The 14,610-nt window shown below is 45.9% G+C and overlaps 2 protein-coding genes across 5 annotated transcripts in view; one reads left to right on the forward strand and one right to left on the reverse strand.

Moving 5' to 3' along the window:
• Positions 1-2,652, forward strand: part of B3GALNT2 (beta-1,3-N-acetylgalactosaminyltransferase 2) — a 61,919-nt gene extending 59,267 nt beyond the window's left edge. For 2 of the 3 annotated variants that reach the window (XM_043596262.1, XM_043596263.1), the window contains one exon: positions 21-2,652. In XM_043596262.1, the coding sequence (XP_043452197.1) occupies positions 21-167 (147 nt within the window). In that variant the 3' untranslated portion in view covers positions 168-2,652. The remainder of the gene's footprint in view (positions 1-20) is intronic. The other variant, XM_043596261.1, reaches the window with a different exon arrangement.
• TBCE (tubulin folding cofactor E) overlaps positions 344-14,610 on the reverse strand; it is a 92,338-nt gene continuing 78,071 nt past the window's right edge. For both annotated transcript variants that reach the window (XM_043596258.1, XM_043596259.1), the window contains 10 exons: positions 13,866-13,942; positions 12,751-12,846; positions 12,193-12,257; positions 12,033-12,097; positions 10,150-10,302; positions 8,738-8,891; positions 6,412-6,480; positions 5,329-5,388; positions 1,725-1,816; positions 344-1,580 (listed from right to left, as the gene is read on the reverse strand). In XM_043596258.1, the coding sequence (XP_043452193.1) occupies positions 1,488-1,580; positions 1,725-1,816; positions 5,329-5,388; positions 6,412-6,480; positions 8,738-8,891; positions 10,150-10,302; positions 12,033-12,097; positions 12,193-12,257; positions 12,751-12,846; positions 13,866-13,942 (924 nt within the window). In that variant the 3' untranslated portion in view covers positions 344-1,487. The remainder of the gene's footprint in view (positions 1,581-1,724; positions 1,817-5,328; positions 5,389-6,411; positions 6,481-8,737; positions 8,892-10,149; positions 10,303-12,032; positions 12,098-12,192; positions 12,258-12,750; positions 12,847-13,865; positions 13,943-14,610) is intronic.

The following is a 14,610-nucleotide window of genomic DNA, read 5'->3' on the forward strand; positions in this document are numbered from 1 at the left end:
TCACCTTTGTTTTTCTCCAGGACGGCCTGTGGCTGTGTGAGAAGACGTGCGAGACGGGAATGTTGTCCTCACCCCAGTACTCCCCGCAGGAACTGACCCAGCTGTGGAGGCTGAAGGAAGCGTGTGGAGACCCCTGTCAGTGCGAAGCGGCCGGAGGAGGAGCGTAACTCGCGGTGCGTGAGGCTGAGGGTGTGTGCAAGCGAGAGTCTGAGGAGAGCCTACGGTTTGGCTGTCGAGTCCATGGGTCTTTCAGGATTGTTCTAGGTTGGCACTTTTTACCTGTAACCAATGTGACATTTCTAAATGTGTGCACAAAATTTCCTTTTTAAAAACCGACTGCTACTGTAGCATAAGAAAAATTTTATTTCTGTATTGGAAGAACATTTGAGAAATACCAAATTGTTTTATAAAACAAAAAAGTTTCTAAAAGCTGATGTATCATTTCTAGTTTATAATTCATTACTATCACTTTTGGTTAAAATTTGGCCTAGTTCAGAAATCTTGAGTAATGACAGAGAATGTGAATTTCAACCTGGATTACAGAATAGTTCCATAAAGCATAATGAGGATAATTAAGGGCCAAAAAGAACTCACAGAATGCTGTGTGGGCACTGATACCAAAGCTTGGGGTTTCTGGAAATGTCTGAAGTGGGCAACTTGAAAAGGAACCAATCCACTCGGTTCAGGACTTTGGTTTTAAAGTTCACTTATTAAGTGGGCTAATTCAAGTTTTCTTTTGCCATTTAACACAAATCCTGAAGGTCACAGTCTGGTACTATTGAAAAAAAAAAAAACTAAAATGGGGATATAAGTCAAATACCTCTCAGGGTTTTAGTGACATAGGGAAGGATACTGCTTAAACAGTTGACACTTCAAATGAGTTTTGCTTTCCTCCTGTCATTGCCCGATGGTTCCCTACTACACGTGAATTCCCATCAGAGCGGCTCGTCATCTGTAGAAGAATGTATGCCCCGTGTAGGTGCAGCTGCAGGAAGGAGCATGGGGTTCATTTTTGCAAGTGCTCTAAAAATAGTGCAGCAGAGAAGACAGATCATAGCATATGCGTTACACACAGAAGAGGTGCCTCCCTGACTTCGAGGGACAGTTTCCAAAATGACCTTCCAAGTCCTTTTGGTAACCTTTTAAACTAGTAACAGTGGAATTCCATTAAAACTGGTCTTATGCTGGACCTTAACTGTGTTCAGATTTCATTAGACTAGCTAGGTTCTATTTACTATTTAAAGTAGCCATGAACTATAAATACGAAAGAAAATCAGAAAGTCATTAGCAGTAACCAAGGCTTTGCACCTACTGTTATATATCTGCCTAGAAATGGTCTCTTCCCAATGAAAAATACCACTTTTTCTCTACTTAGGGCAAGTTGTAAAACCTCTTCTTCTGACAGAATTGTTCCAGAGAATCATTCCTTCCCAGTGAACCCCAGTCATGATAAAACAGTGGAGTCTCTGAACTTGATTAGTTGGCTGTTACCATCGCACTAACAGGTAGTCTCCGTTTTCCACAGAATAGAACTGTAATGACTGCTGGTCATTTTCTAGCTCAATCTCTCTGCCAGGCATCTAAAAACAGAACAAAGGGTTAATACATCAGAGATGTCTGTTTTTCACCGAGAATCCAGCCGAGTCACAAAAGCCCCAGCTGAATGACGTGTCTTACGGGGGGGCGGGGACCTAAGCTTGACTCTGTTTCGCTGGGCAACTTACTTTGGGACTTTCGTAGGACAGCAGAAGTTCTGACACAGGAACTTTGAGAAGACGTGACAGCAGTCCCTTCACCTTCTGAATGGTCATGGAATCTGTCAAAAGACACACCCTCAGTTCCCTTGAGTAACAGTTCCGTGTAGAACGAGCTCACGTGACAAGCCCACAGTCGCAGTGACTCTGTGTTCCATCGCTAGGGAAAGGCTCACCTGCCCCGGGGCGGAGGGAGCGGGTCCACACCACCTACTGGACATTCGGGAAGCTGTGGGAAGCGGAGCCCATGTTTGACCTAAGTGCCCTCGACAAGGGCTTCTCATTACCACCTCAGTGGTGTTTAATATTTCCTCCTTACTCTGAAGAAACCGGAAATCCTCTTCTCTGCACAGAGGGGTGAATGTGAGTAAAACCCTGACCTTCCTAAACCTCTGTGATCACCCACTTCTGGATGGCTGAGAGAACGCTGGGGCGGGGCGCCCCGAGGACGTCTGTCCGTCCCTCTGCCTCGGTTTCCTCCCTGGGGAGTGAGGGAGGCCCAAGTGGTCTCTAGGCTCCCTTCGAGCGCGCCCAGTCTGTGGGGATTATGACGTGTAAATGCGCTTGACAGGCGAGGGGGATTTACTCAATGAGCAAATGCTTTGGTTTGTTCAGAAAACGCTATGAACTTCTTTCCAAAGATGGGTTGTGGTAAACACTGGATATTTTGGTGATGAGAAATAGTTTCTCTGAAGCTTTAGCTGGAGGTACAGCAATAGTGCGGTGTTCCTACAAATATCACATGTATTCAAATATTTTTCTATCAAAAATGATTTTTGTAAAAGCTGTGTGTGTTTTTATGCAACTTGTCATAATAAATGTTATCTTTATTTTAGAATAAAAACTGGCCTCATTTATGTGTTGAATATAAACACTTAATTGACACTTGTAATTTTAATGAACGTAACTTGTTCTTTTACGTGTGAACCTGTGTAGATAATCTTGTCCTTTCAAAAGCCTTAGGTGGACCGGCTTTCCTTGTTTGGGGGGTGACCAGCGATGGGTTAACTCCTCCACAGCAACAGGGAAGACACATTCCTAACTCACATCAGAAACAGAAAGTTTGGTCACAAAACAGTCCTCAGAAGAAATCTGCCTACTCGCCCTGTGTTTTTAGAAAAACAGCAATTTGCATCTAATGCTCTAAATAACAATACCATTTTTAATGTGAAAGTAACACGATTGTCTTCACATTTAGAAAACGTAGAGATGGTTAACTGTCCCTGTGCCTCCCCATGACCACTGTTAGAATTTTAACGGGTAGGGCGCCTGGGTGGCTCAGTCGGTCAAGCATCCGACCTCAGCACAGGGCATGATCTCATAGTTACTGAGTTCAAGCCCCACGTTGGGCTCTGTGCTGACAGCTCAGAGCCTGGAGCCCGCTTCGGATTCTGTGTCTCCCTCTCCCTCGGCTGCTCCTCTGCTCGTGCACTCTCAAAAAATAAAATAGAACATTAAAAAAATTTTTTTTTAAGTTTAACAGGTATACACTTCCAGGCGTTCCTCCGTTTCTAGAAGGATGGACAGGTTTCACCTGCAGTGGTGAACTCTCTTCACGCCAGTTCCTCTAGACCTGCACAGCCCAGCACAGCCGCTGCGTGGCTAGTGAGCACCTGAAGTGCGGGGAGTACGACTCAGGAACTGAATTTTATGATTTCAGTTTAATGCATTTAAAATGGTGGCTCGTGGCAGCCATCCTGGACAGTGCGGCTCCAGACCTACTTCTTTCTCTTTAAAGATCCGTGATACGGCAACGCGTGGCCCAAACTTACTCAACCACTTATTTCTCCACCGGTGAACATCTGTTTTTAATTCTACCATCACAAGTGCCACAAGGTAGAATGCTCGGTCGTACCGTATACCCATACGTATGGGCAAAAGACGATGTTGCAGTCCTTTACATTTCCTTATTTATCACGTTTTGAAGAACAGTTATGTTGGTGGTTGAACAGTGGCAGCCTGTGGCGTAAAAATCAACAGCAAGAACTGTTGTAATCTGCTGGCTTGCTGCCAGGTTTCGAGAACACAGGACTCAGATTCTGTACTGCCTGAAGCAGTAATTATTACATATAATTTCTACGGATGATTCTGCTCTCTGCTGGGTCCATCTGAAGATGAATACAAATCAGTGCATGAACATGGTGGGTGTTCCAGGGGGCACCGCATCTCGAACTGGGACACAGGTATAGAGAGTGGAAGAGGAGAGGGTGAGGCCACACTGTCGCCATCGGCCTAGAGCCACACTCACACGCACACCCAGCCACAGTCCTTGACGGATGGGGCTTGGTGCCCTTCCCCAAAGAAGCCCTTGAACAGAAAGCTGAACTCAGGGCTGACAACATTCTTGAGCAAATATTCCTCAGTAATAACCTCCCCAGGAGTTGATTCTATGGATCTGGAAAGTAAAGGGAAAAACAAACGCGATCCAAAGCCTACTACATTAACAAAAAGCTCTGGGTCTCTCACTGGTCTGTCCCCGTGAGTGTCTTTACCGACAGTACTTAAGTCTGAAAACAGAATAACCAAAGGGGAGCCACTACTTTGAATTCATGGTGATCTAACAGCAGAATTACAGATCACAGGAACAGAAATTAGACTGCTAAGGAAAATGGAGTAAGACTGGTATTAAATGACAGTTACCAGTCAGAAAGGTACCCCTGTGAGTACAAACCCTTCCACAAGCGATACTGTGAGCTTGTGGGATTGGATAAAAAATTAATTTAAAAATAAATGTGAATTGACTGCACTGACAGGCAAACAGAAAAGTCTTCTACTAGAGTCATTTATGGTGATCTACAGTCCATTTCTTGGGCAAATCCTCACTGTTCTAAATTTAACCTGTTGATATTACTATTTAACTCTGAATCAAGTTTAATCTTGAGAATTCACAGTATACTCAAAAGATGGGCTGTAATTTTTTTCTAAGTTTAAGGTCACTTAGAGCAATCTAGTTTGTTGACACAGAAGTATTTTCGGAATAAAATGAATTCAGTTCCAGCAACACTAATGTTTAGACAGAGTTCCGAAGTAGCTTTTCCAAAAGAAAACCATTTCAGTGTTTCCGTTCAAAGACCACGTCTGAGAACTTTCCACAGGGACTCCCGATCGGTAAGGAGTCGAGCGTATGAGAAGTCACAGATGTCCAAATAATTCACAGTTCGGGTCACTAGGACACATTTCCTGTTTTATGAAGGGATGGTGAGACGGACCTCAAGCCCGGTGAAACAGTCTCTCTGGACCAGAGCAACAATTTGAGAACTAAACCGAGGTGGATGCAGGAAAGGCCAAGCCAGTCCAGCACTAATGACTTTGGCTGAAGATGTAAATGTACGCAGGGGCTTCTGGTTTAACAGGACTTTCCTAGATCAGCTGATGTGGTTACAGGAGACTCGGGCTTCCGGGAAGGGGTTGGGGGGAGGGGGAGGACGAGGATGCTGGCACGATTAGTTGTATTTTAGATCATAAAAGATTAGTGAAAACCTATCGACTCTAGAAGTTCGGACAGTTTGCTTCCAGCCAACTCCTAGGCCAGCAATTCATAAGCACAACGAGTGGAAAAGCCTGTTTTTCTTACCTGGCAGTTGTTTTTCTGTGACTTTCTGATCAACCTGATTAGGATATTTTATCTTCAGTGCTTGAAGGAAAAAAGGAAAGAGAGTGACTGAGACCTACTGTAATAAGGATTTAAATTACACACACACGTTAACAGCAGCTGACAAATGATAATGGCTGTTCAGTACAGCTTGGCTCAAATCCTAATAAAGGGTCTTACCGATGTTGAAAATCCCTTCTGTTAATACTTCACAGAATTACTAACAACAACAAAAATGGCTGGACCAACGTTCTAATGCCATCCCTTCTCCCCTTAATAGTCCTTTCCTGACAATTTGGCTGTGTGTTCCAGTGTAAGAAAAGTCACAAATTTACAAATCACAAGTCCATTCACTTCTCACATACTGCCCATTTATAACACCATTAGGTGAATTGAAAGCATGAGAATTGCCAAAATGTCCAATATAAGAATTAAAATTCTTTTAAAATGTTTATTTTTGAGAGAGAGAGAGAGAGAGAGAGAGAGAGAGACACCAGGCATGAGTGGGAAAGGGACAGAGAGAGGAGGAGACAGAATCCGCAGCAGGCTCCAGGCTCCGAGCTGTCAGCACAGAGCCTGACACGGGGCTCAAACCCACGAACTGCGAGATTGTGACCTGAGTCAGATTCGGACACTCAACCGAGCCACCCAGGCGCCCCCCAATATAAGAAGTTAGATAGGCTTGGGGCGCCTGGGTGGCGCAGTCGGTTAAGCGTCCGACTTCAGCCAGGTCACGATCTCGCGGTCTGGGAGTTCGAGCCCCGCGTCAGGCTCTGGGCTGATGGCTCAGAGCCTGGAGCTTGTTTCCGATTCTGTGTCTCCCTCTCTCTGCCCCTCCCCCGTTCATGCTCTGTCTCTCTCTGTCCCAAAAATAAATAAACGTTGAAAAAAAAAAATTAAAAAAAAAAAAGTTAGATAGGCTTGAGAATTCATCACTTCTCTAAAAACTGAAGTACTCACTTAGTACTTACTTAAGAGAAACAATCACTATTAGCTCATCACTATCTGTTTCCGCGCCTAAGGACGCTAATACAAATACGCGGTCTTTGAGTGTGAGGTTCTTACTTAGTAGCTGGTTTTTGAGCAAAAACGGCTGTCGTGTTTTGAGTTCCCCGTCTTCAGGTGCACCATATTCTGTGGAAGAAGAAATAAAAAAGGATGAGTGAGAAGCCTTAAGCCACTGGAAGCAAAAACACGAACCATAAGTGTTTGCATAGCCTTTTCCCTTCCGGGGATAAACCTCGCAGCGGCTGCCACGCTAACCTGGCAGCGGGGTCCTTTTATTCAGTTACTGGTTTGCTTATTTTTAGGAAGGGCGGACGCAACTGCTTGCAAGCCTGGGACCCTCCATCACTGATCCTCACAGACGGCGCCCCGACTCGAGCTGGCAAGAGGAGGCTGGGCTTTCAGACACTTAGGACACTTTTTATTCAAAGTTTCACCTTTGCTAACCGTTCCCTCACATTCTGGGTCCTGAGAGAGAAGCCTGGTGTCATCTGGGACACAGCTCATGGGACACCTTCGAGTCTCGGCCAGAGCGTGCGACACCAGGCCGGGCGCTCAGCACCTCCCCCTGCCTGGGAAGGGGATCCCATAGGAGGACATCAGAAAAGCTGGAGCCTTCCTGCTCCAACTTCTGCTGGGCCAACCAGAGACCGCGTTTCTAGAAATACCCCCAAGTATCTGTGCTTTTGTCTCGTAGCGTTCTCAGCCGTGAAATACTGGGCCATAGGCACAGGAATGCGTTAGAATCTTCCCTTCCCGTCACCTCCCCCAAGTGCTGCAGAATTCACCTAAGGTGGCCAGGAAATTGGGCCAGCTAATAGAGTGATTTGAAAGCAATTCCCATAGGCAGCTTTTCTTCCTCAAAGATCATGTTCCAGCCTGAAGCGCTTATGCGGTGAGCTTCTTGCATTAGGAAATATATATTAAAAAAAAAAGAAAGAAAATCACATAGAAGTGAAATTTGGAATAATAATGAAGTCAAAACAAAATGGAAAGTTACATCAGGGACTAAGAATCATGAAGTCATGGCTTCAGTGCCTGAGGACCCAGGCTGGCGAGGGTGAGGAAGTACCTTGTGTTCCCAGTGCCCAAACCAGTAGGGGACACGCACACGGGGAGCTCTCAGGACAGAGCGCTGAGCAAGTACCGTGCACTCGTCTGAACTTTCCTGGACGTTAGAATTAGCTGGGGAGCTTAAATGCCAATGCCCAGATTCTACCTTGACATCTGTGTGGTTTTTTAAGTTTACTTATTTTTGAGAGACCAAGAGAGAGTGAGCAGGGGAGGGGCAGAGAGAGAGAATCCCAAGCAGGCTCCGCACTGTCCGCACAAAGCCCGACATGGGGCTCCAACTCACGAACCGTGAGGTCACGACCCAAGCCGAAACCAAGAGTCAGATGCTTAACCAGCTCAGCCACCCGGGCGCCCCTTAATTTTTAAAATGCCCTCAGTACGTTTCTGGGGACACACACCCCAATGTTTATAGCAGCACTATCAACAATAGCCAAAGTATGGAAAGAGGCCAAATGTCCATCGGTGGATGAATGGATAAAGAAAATGTGGTATATATATACATACACTGGAATCTTACTCGGCAGTCAAAAAGAATGAAATCTTGCCGTTTGCAACTACGTGGATGGAACTTAGAGGGTATTATGCTAAGCGAAATTAGAGAAAGACAAAAATCATGACTTCACTCACACGAGGACTTTAAGCGACAAAACAGCTGAACATAAGGGAAAGGAAACAAAAATAATATAAAAACAGGGAGGGGGACAAAACAGAAGCGACTCATAAATATGGAGAATAAACTGAGGGTTCCTGGAGGGGGTGTGGGAGGGGCGATGGGCTAAATGGTTAAGGAGCACGAAGGCATCTACTCCTGACGTCATTGTTGCACTATACGCTAATTTGGATGTAAATTAAAAAAAAAAAATTAAATTAAAATGCCCTCAGTACAACCCGAGTCGAGATACGCTGGAGTGCTTCCTGCCCCCCTTAAAGGAGGGAGAGTACCGCCTCCTCGAGCAGGGAGTCGGGTGAGCACGCAGACACGAGAACTTCCACGCACAGCTGCTTTCTGTCCCCGAATGCCAACCTCTCTCTTCCGGGAGCGCACGCCCTTTCCCAGCTTCCTTACTTCTGCTCTGACAGCTGCCTGCTTCTCTTTCCTAAAGGCAGTGGTTTAATTCTTGCTCCCAACTCGCTGGAGCGGCCCCAGGAAAGCACCCGTCAGCTATGCAGAGGAGTACAAAGAGACCCAGAGGAGAAGAACGGTGGCACCGAGGGTCCCCTTCGCTCCCCAGCCGTTCTAGCTGCAAGGCCGCTGGCAGGGAGGGGGGTGGGGGTCGCCGAGCGGGGAAGGCTCCGGGCCTCATGTACGTACTCAGGCAGAGGGACTGGTATCTGGGATGGGCTGCAAGAAATTCTTCATTTGGCCTGTTTTTGTCTGGATCCTGATGTCCGCCAGCCTTTTTCCATTCATTTCCAAATGCTTTTCGGTAATCAAGCTCAGCCCCACGCCTTTCCTCTGGTAGAATCTATATTAATGTGAATAAAAACAGGTCTGTTAAGGTGGGGTTTTTTTTAATGTTTATTTTCTTTTTTTTTTTTTTTTTTAATTTTTTTTTCAACGTTTATTTATTTTTGGGACAGAGAGAGACAGAGCATGAATGGGGGAGGGGCAGAGAGAGAGGGAGACACAGAATCGGAAACAGGCTCCAGGCTCTGAGCCATCATCAGCCCAGAGCCCGACGCGGGGCTCGAACTCACGGACCGCGAGATCGTGACCTGGCTGAAGTCGGACGCTTAACCGACAGCGCCACCCAGGCGCCCCTTTAATGTTTATTTTCGAGAGCTCATAAACAAGGGGGAGAGGCAGAGAGAGAGGGAGGCACAGAATCTGAAAACCGGCCCCAGGCTCCGAGCTGTCAGCACAGAGCCCGACGCGGGGCTCAAACTCATGACCCAGGAGATCGTGACCTGAGCGGAAAGAAGCCGGCTCCGCTGAGCCACCAACTGAACCGCCAGGCGCCCCCGTTAAAGTGTTCTTCTAGTGAGTGTTTGCATTTTGTACCCTGTCCTTCCTCCACTCTTCACACACACAGAATAATCACATCGAGAGGGACGACGCTTCATATGGCTTTACCTTTCCTCGCTAACACGGACAGAATTCAAGAGTTTACTGAAGAAGAAAAACCAGTTTCGGTCTTACGCTTTGCTTCATGAGAGTATTTGTCCACCTGCCGGCGTGTGGGCTGCGACAGGTGCCCTGGGCCCCTGGGGGCACTGACACCACAGGCAAACGGCCCCCACCTGGGCAATCGGCTGAGGAGAGGACAGGCTCTGCGGTTCTGTGTCCCGTCTGCCTCTGCCCCCCCCCCCCCCCCAGGAAAAGGAGCAGATGCCCAGAATCCCTCGCCCCTCCTCAAGGGGCAGCTAGACAACTTCTGTCCTCACCCGAGTAACCCGCCTCCTGAGGAGTCGGAAAGAAAGACTTCTTAGTACTGCACAAGGGTAGTATTTTACCATATGGGGGAAAAGCTACATCTGAACCCTTTACAAGATTCAGGGGCGCCCGGGTGGCTCAGTCGGTTAAGCGTCCGACTCTTGATCTTGGCTCTGGTCCTGATCCCATGGTTTGTGAGGTCGAGCCCCGTACAGGACTCCGTGCTGACAGCGTGCAGCCTCCTTGGGATCCCTCTCTCCTTCTCTCTGCCCTTCCCTCATTCACGCACTCACATGCGCTGTCTCAAACAACCAACCATAAAATACCTCATCGTGATACTAAGCGCCCACCTCACATTTGTTCAGGGTCTTCAGCTGACCGATTTTGGCGATGATGAACTGGCGTGTGGTCTGTGGTCCGCTGCCTCCTTCCGTCAGGGGGTTTCTTACGCAGGACAGAGCACGCAGACTCTGTAACTTATCCAGCTCGTTGATAAATGACCACTGAAACCCAACGTAAAAAATACGTGAATCTAAGCATATTTCAGGCTACTTTCCTAGACGATTTGAACCAGCCAGAGAAAAGCATGAATCTCCAGTTCCGATCGGAGGCACTGGATCTCATCATGCGCCAAGCACCCACTAAGAAGACCGTGCGCTTTTACTCTAGAACTGTGCCGTGTAAAATGACCGTCTGCTGACGGGTGAATTAAACTAATTTCTCTGTTAATATTTTTGGGTTTTCTGAGGAGTTTCACCCTGAGGAAGCACTTCTCTTTCAATCTAAAGTATCTTTTGACTACAGCAAAATAGAAAGCTTCTGCAGAGCAAGGGAAACCATCAACAAAACTAAAAGGCAACCTACAGAACGGGAGATCATCGCAAATGACGTATCCAATAAAGGCTGAGTCCAGAATATGTAAAGAACTTGTAAAACTGAATGCCCAAAAGACAAATACAGTAAAACCTTGGATTGTAACTTGTCCTGCGAATGTTCCGCAAGATGAGCAAACTTTTCTGATAAATTTAACGTGATAAACGAGCAATGTCTTGCAATACAAGTACTACGTGAGGCTGAATGTCACATGATCACAACTGAGCCAGTGGTTCTTGAAATTCGCTTTGATATATACAAGTGCTTTAGAGTATAGCTTGCCTCTGGAACAAATTATGCTCATAAACCAAGGTTTTACTGTGATTCGATTAAAAATGGGCAAAAGAAATGAACACATTTCTCCAAAGAACACATCCAGATGGCCAACAGATACAAGCAAAGATATTCAACGCCACTCATCATCAGGGAAATGCAAATCCAAACTACAATGAGGTATCATCTCACACCTGTCAGAGTGGCTAGTATCAAAAACACAAGAAGGAACAAGTGTTGGTGAGGATGTGGAGAAAAAGGAACCCTTGTACATTGCTGGTGGGAATGCAAACTGGTGCAGCCACTGTGGAAAACGGTACGGAGGTTCCTCAAAAAGTGAAAAATAGAACTCCCTACAATCCAGCAATCGCATTACTGGGTCTTTACCCCCAAAATACAAAGACACTAGCTTTGGGATACATGCACCCCTATGTTTATTGCAGCGTCGTTTACAAGAGCCAAATCATGGAAGCAGCCCAAGTGTCCATCAATAGGTGGCTGGATAAAGAAGACGTGGTATGTATGTGTGTGTGTGTGTATGTATACACACACACACACACACACATACACACACACACACACACACATATATATAGTAAAATATCACTCAACCCTCAAAAAGAATAAAATCTTGCCATTCCCAACAACATGGATGGAGCGAGAAAGTATTATGTTACATGAAACAAGTCAAAGACAAATACCGTATGATTTCACTCATGTGGGATTTAAGAAACAAATGAACAAAAGGAAAACACAAGAGAGCGAGACAAACTAAGAAACAGAATTTTAACTCTAGAGAACAAACTGATGGTCACCAGAGGGGAAGGGGGTGGGGGTGAAATAGGTGATGGGGATTAAGAGCACACGTATCACGATGAGCACTGGGTCCCGTGGGGAGGTGTTGAATCCCTGTATTGTACACCCGAGACTAACAGGACACTGCATGTTAACTCTACTGGAATTAAAGTTAAACACTTTAATAAAGAATAGTCTTAAAGTAAAATATTTTTTAATAGAAGGAACCTGCAAACTCCATCATAAGAGTGGAAGTGAGGATACAGTGTGCACATTGCGAAGAAGCTCTTACTTGCGAGATCTGATTGTCATTTACTACAAGGTACTGCAAGGAAGGAAACATTGCTGTTTTGCACCCTGGAAAAAAGGAGAATTAAGTCACACGGCAGAAGTGAAAGAAAGAGCAGAAGTATGGGCTACCGGGCAGGGGGAGTAGAGTTAATCTCAAATACCAGTTCCTGCATCCGGAAAATGTATAGAAGAAATTCCGACGTCAGAAAGGATTAGTTGTTCTAATCTGAAATTTAAAATGTTAAATTTGATTACAAGGAACAATATAAAATGCTACAGGCGGTCAACCAGACTAGATTTGTAATGCTCTTCCCCCACCCTGGGTTTTTGTGCCCCATGAAATGCTTAGAAACCACAGAGTCTGGTTCACGCTACGTTGTGAGGGCTCCCCAGTCACCTAACTGCTCTTGGTGCCCGCGGCGGTGCCACGTGTTAACGGGTCTCCAAGAGCAAACAGACATGATCTGACTTCCGTAAGTTTAATGAATGAAGACTTCTGACATTAGCACCAGGCCGAATTACCCTTTCCTCAATGACCTAGTACAGACACAAACTGCGCACTATGTGGTCTGCAAACACCTCCTCTACCTAAATTCAGAGAAAAGTTTCCCAAAGGGGATTCGTGTGTGAATTCCATCTGAGCAAGTACACACAGCCTACGATCCATTCACTAAAAACCTCCTAAGCACTGCTGTAACGGCATTTTAGGAGCAAATTACCTGGGGAGATACGCTATGAGAAACAGCTGATTTTCATCAATTAATGGATTAGAGGAAAGGTCTAATAACTTGACCGTCTGTAGAACATCCGCCGGCCTGTGTGGAAAATCAAAGTGTGTCAACATGAATTTAATCTGACTTGTCTTCAAAGATACGTGGCTTTTAAAATACCTGCATTTGGTGTAAAGGAGGTGAAGGGAGCAGGAGGCGAGTGGACAGGACTGTGAAAGGGCAAAAGGAGGGAGGGACCCTTGCAGTGCTGGAAATGTCCTCTATGTGGATGGACCAACCTCAGGATCCTGGCTGTGGTATCGCACCCATGGGAGAAAGTGGGTGATGGGTACAGGGGAGCTCTGGGCATTATTTCTTATAACTGCATGTGAACCTCAAATTATCCCCAAATAAACAGTTTCACTTAAAAACACCTGCATTCACCTGTATAATAAGTCGTTCCATACAGTGAAGTCTCATTAGCTTGAATCCTTTCATTGGGAATGTATTATAAATTTGCCCACGTTTAATTTCACATAGTAATTTAATGATATCAACAAAAGAGGCAAGACAACGTATTTAATTTACTTAAGGAAAGTAAGCTTTTCCATAGACTCAGTACATCAATCTTACACACACAGTGCTACCTACAATGCAGGATTTGATCCGTATAAAAGCATTTCCTCTAGAACCTCCATTTAGAAACAGAAGTTAACTATATTTCTATGAAGCTACTAAAGTTCTGGTCTTCAAATATGTTTAATTCAAGGCTTACACTCCGATGGGCTGTGAGTAATCTGTGAGTAATAAGCATTTTCCCATTCTTATTTGCAAATCCTCAAAAACAATAATGTTGGGGGGTGCCTGGGTGGCTTAGTTAAGTGTCTGATTCCATTTCTGCTCAGGTCATGATCTCACGGTCTGTGGGATCAAGCCCCACATCAGGCTGTGTGCTGACAGTGTGGAGCCCACTTGGGATTCTCTCTCCCTCTTTCTCTGCCCCTTCCCCCCATACTCTCTCTCTCAAAATAAATAAATAAAATTGATGATGGGTATAATGGAGATCATGTGTTTATTCAGGATGGCTGAATGGTGACACACACGTGGACGTGAACCCTTGTTACCTTTCTGAAATGGAGATGTCGTTAGACTTGAGGTACAGCTCCTCCAGGACCGGCCACCCGGGGGCGCACCGCAGCACCTAGAAGGGAAACTCCTGTCAGGGCGAAACAGCCTCTACTGGTCCTTCCTGTGTGTTTACTACTGTACCTTCCCCATCAATTCAGTTCAGTTACTGTTTGCGAAACAAAGTGCCCTACGGACATTTCATCGCAGACTCTAATTCGGGCCAGGAGTGCTAGTGGACGGGCGGTAACACTTAAATGTTAAGAGCTGTGTTTTAATGACACGGCCGCATAGACATCGGGCACTCTAAGCTACGAGCGGGCCATCCAGGGGCATCCTGAACTGTACAAGTCTCCTGCGAAGTAGACTTGCAGACAGGACAGTTTGCTTAACCAAAAAAGGAAGGGACTTGAGGTCCCCACCTGTCCTCGATTCTCAATGCCAACCCGGGTTTGCGAAGAAGACGCCAATTGGACGGAACTCCGCAACCATGGTTTCTAAATTTCCCCACTTGCACTTCATCCCCAGCATCTCCATCTCCAAGTGCCCTTCCTGTTCTGATGCTCAATCTGAACCCCACTCACCAGGAAGGAGCCCTAGGACACAGGCGCACCAGGCAGAGGTGATTCGTCCCTAAGGGAGGCATGTCCCTCGGTGGCATTTCATAGACGAACCACTTGGCTGGGGATATACTTGTCTGCACTTGGTTCGAAAAAGGAATATTCTGGGTGTGTGAGGTCAGTT

Source organism: Prionailurus bengalensis, chromosome D2, assembly GCF_016509475.1.
Source record: "Prionailurus bengalensis isolate Pbe53 chromosome D2, Fcat_Pben_1.1_paternal_pri, whole genome shotgun sequence".
NCBI lineage: Eukaryota > Metazoa > Chordata > Mammalia > Carnivora > Felidae > Prionailurus > Prionailurus bengalensis.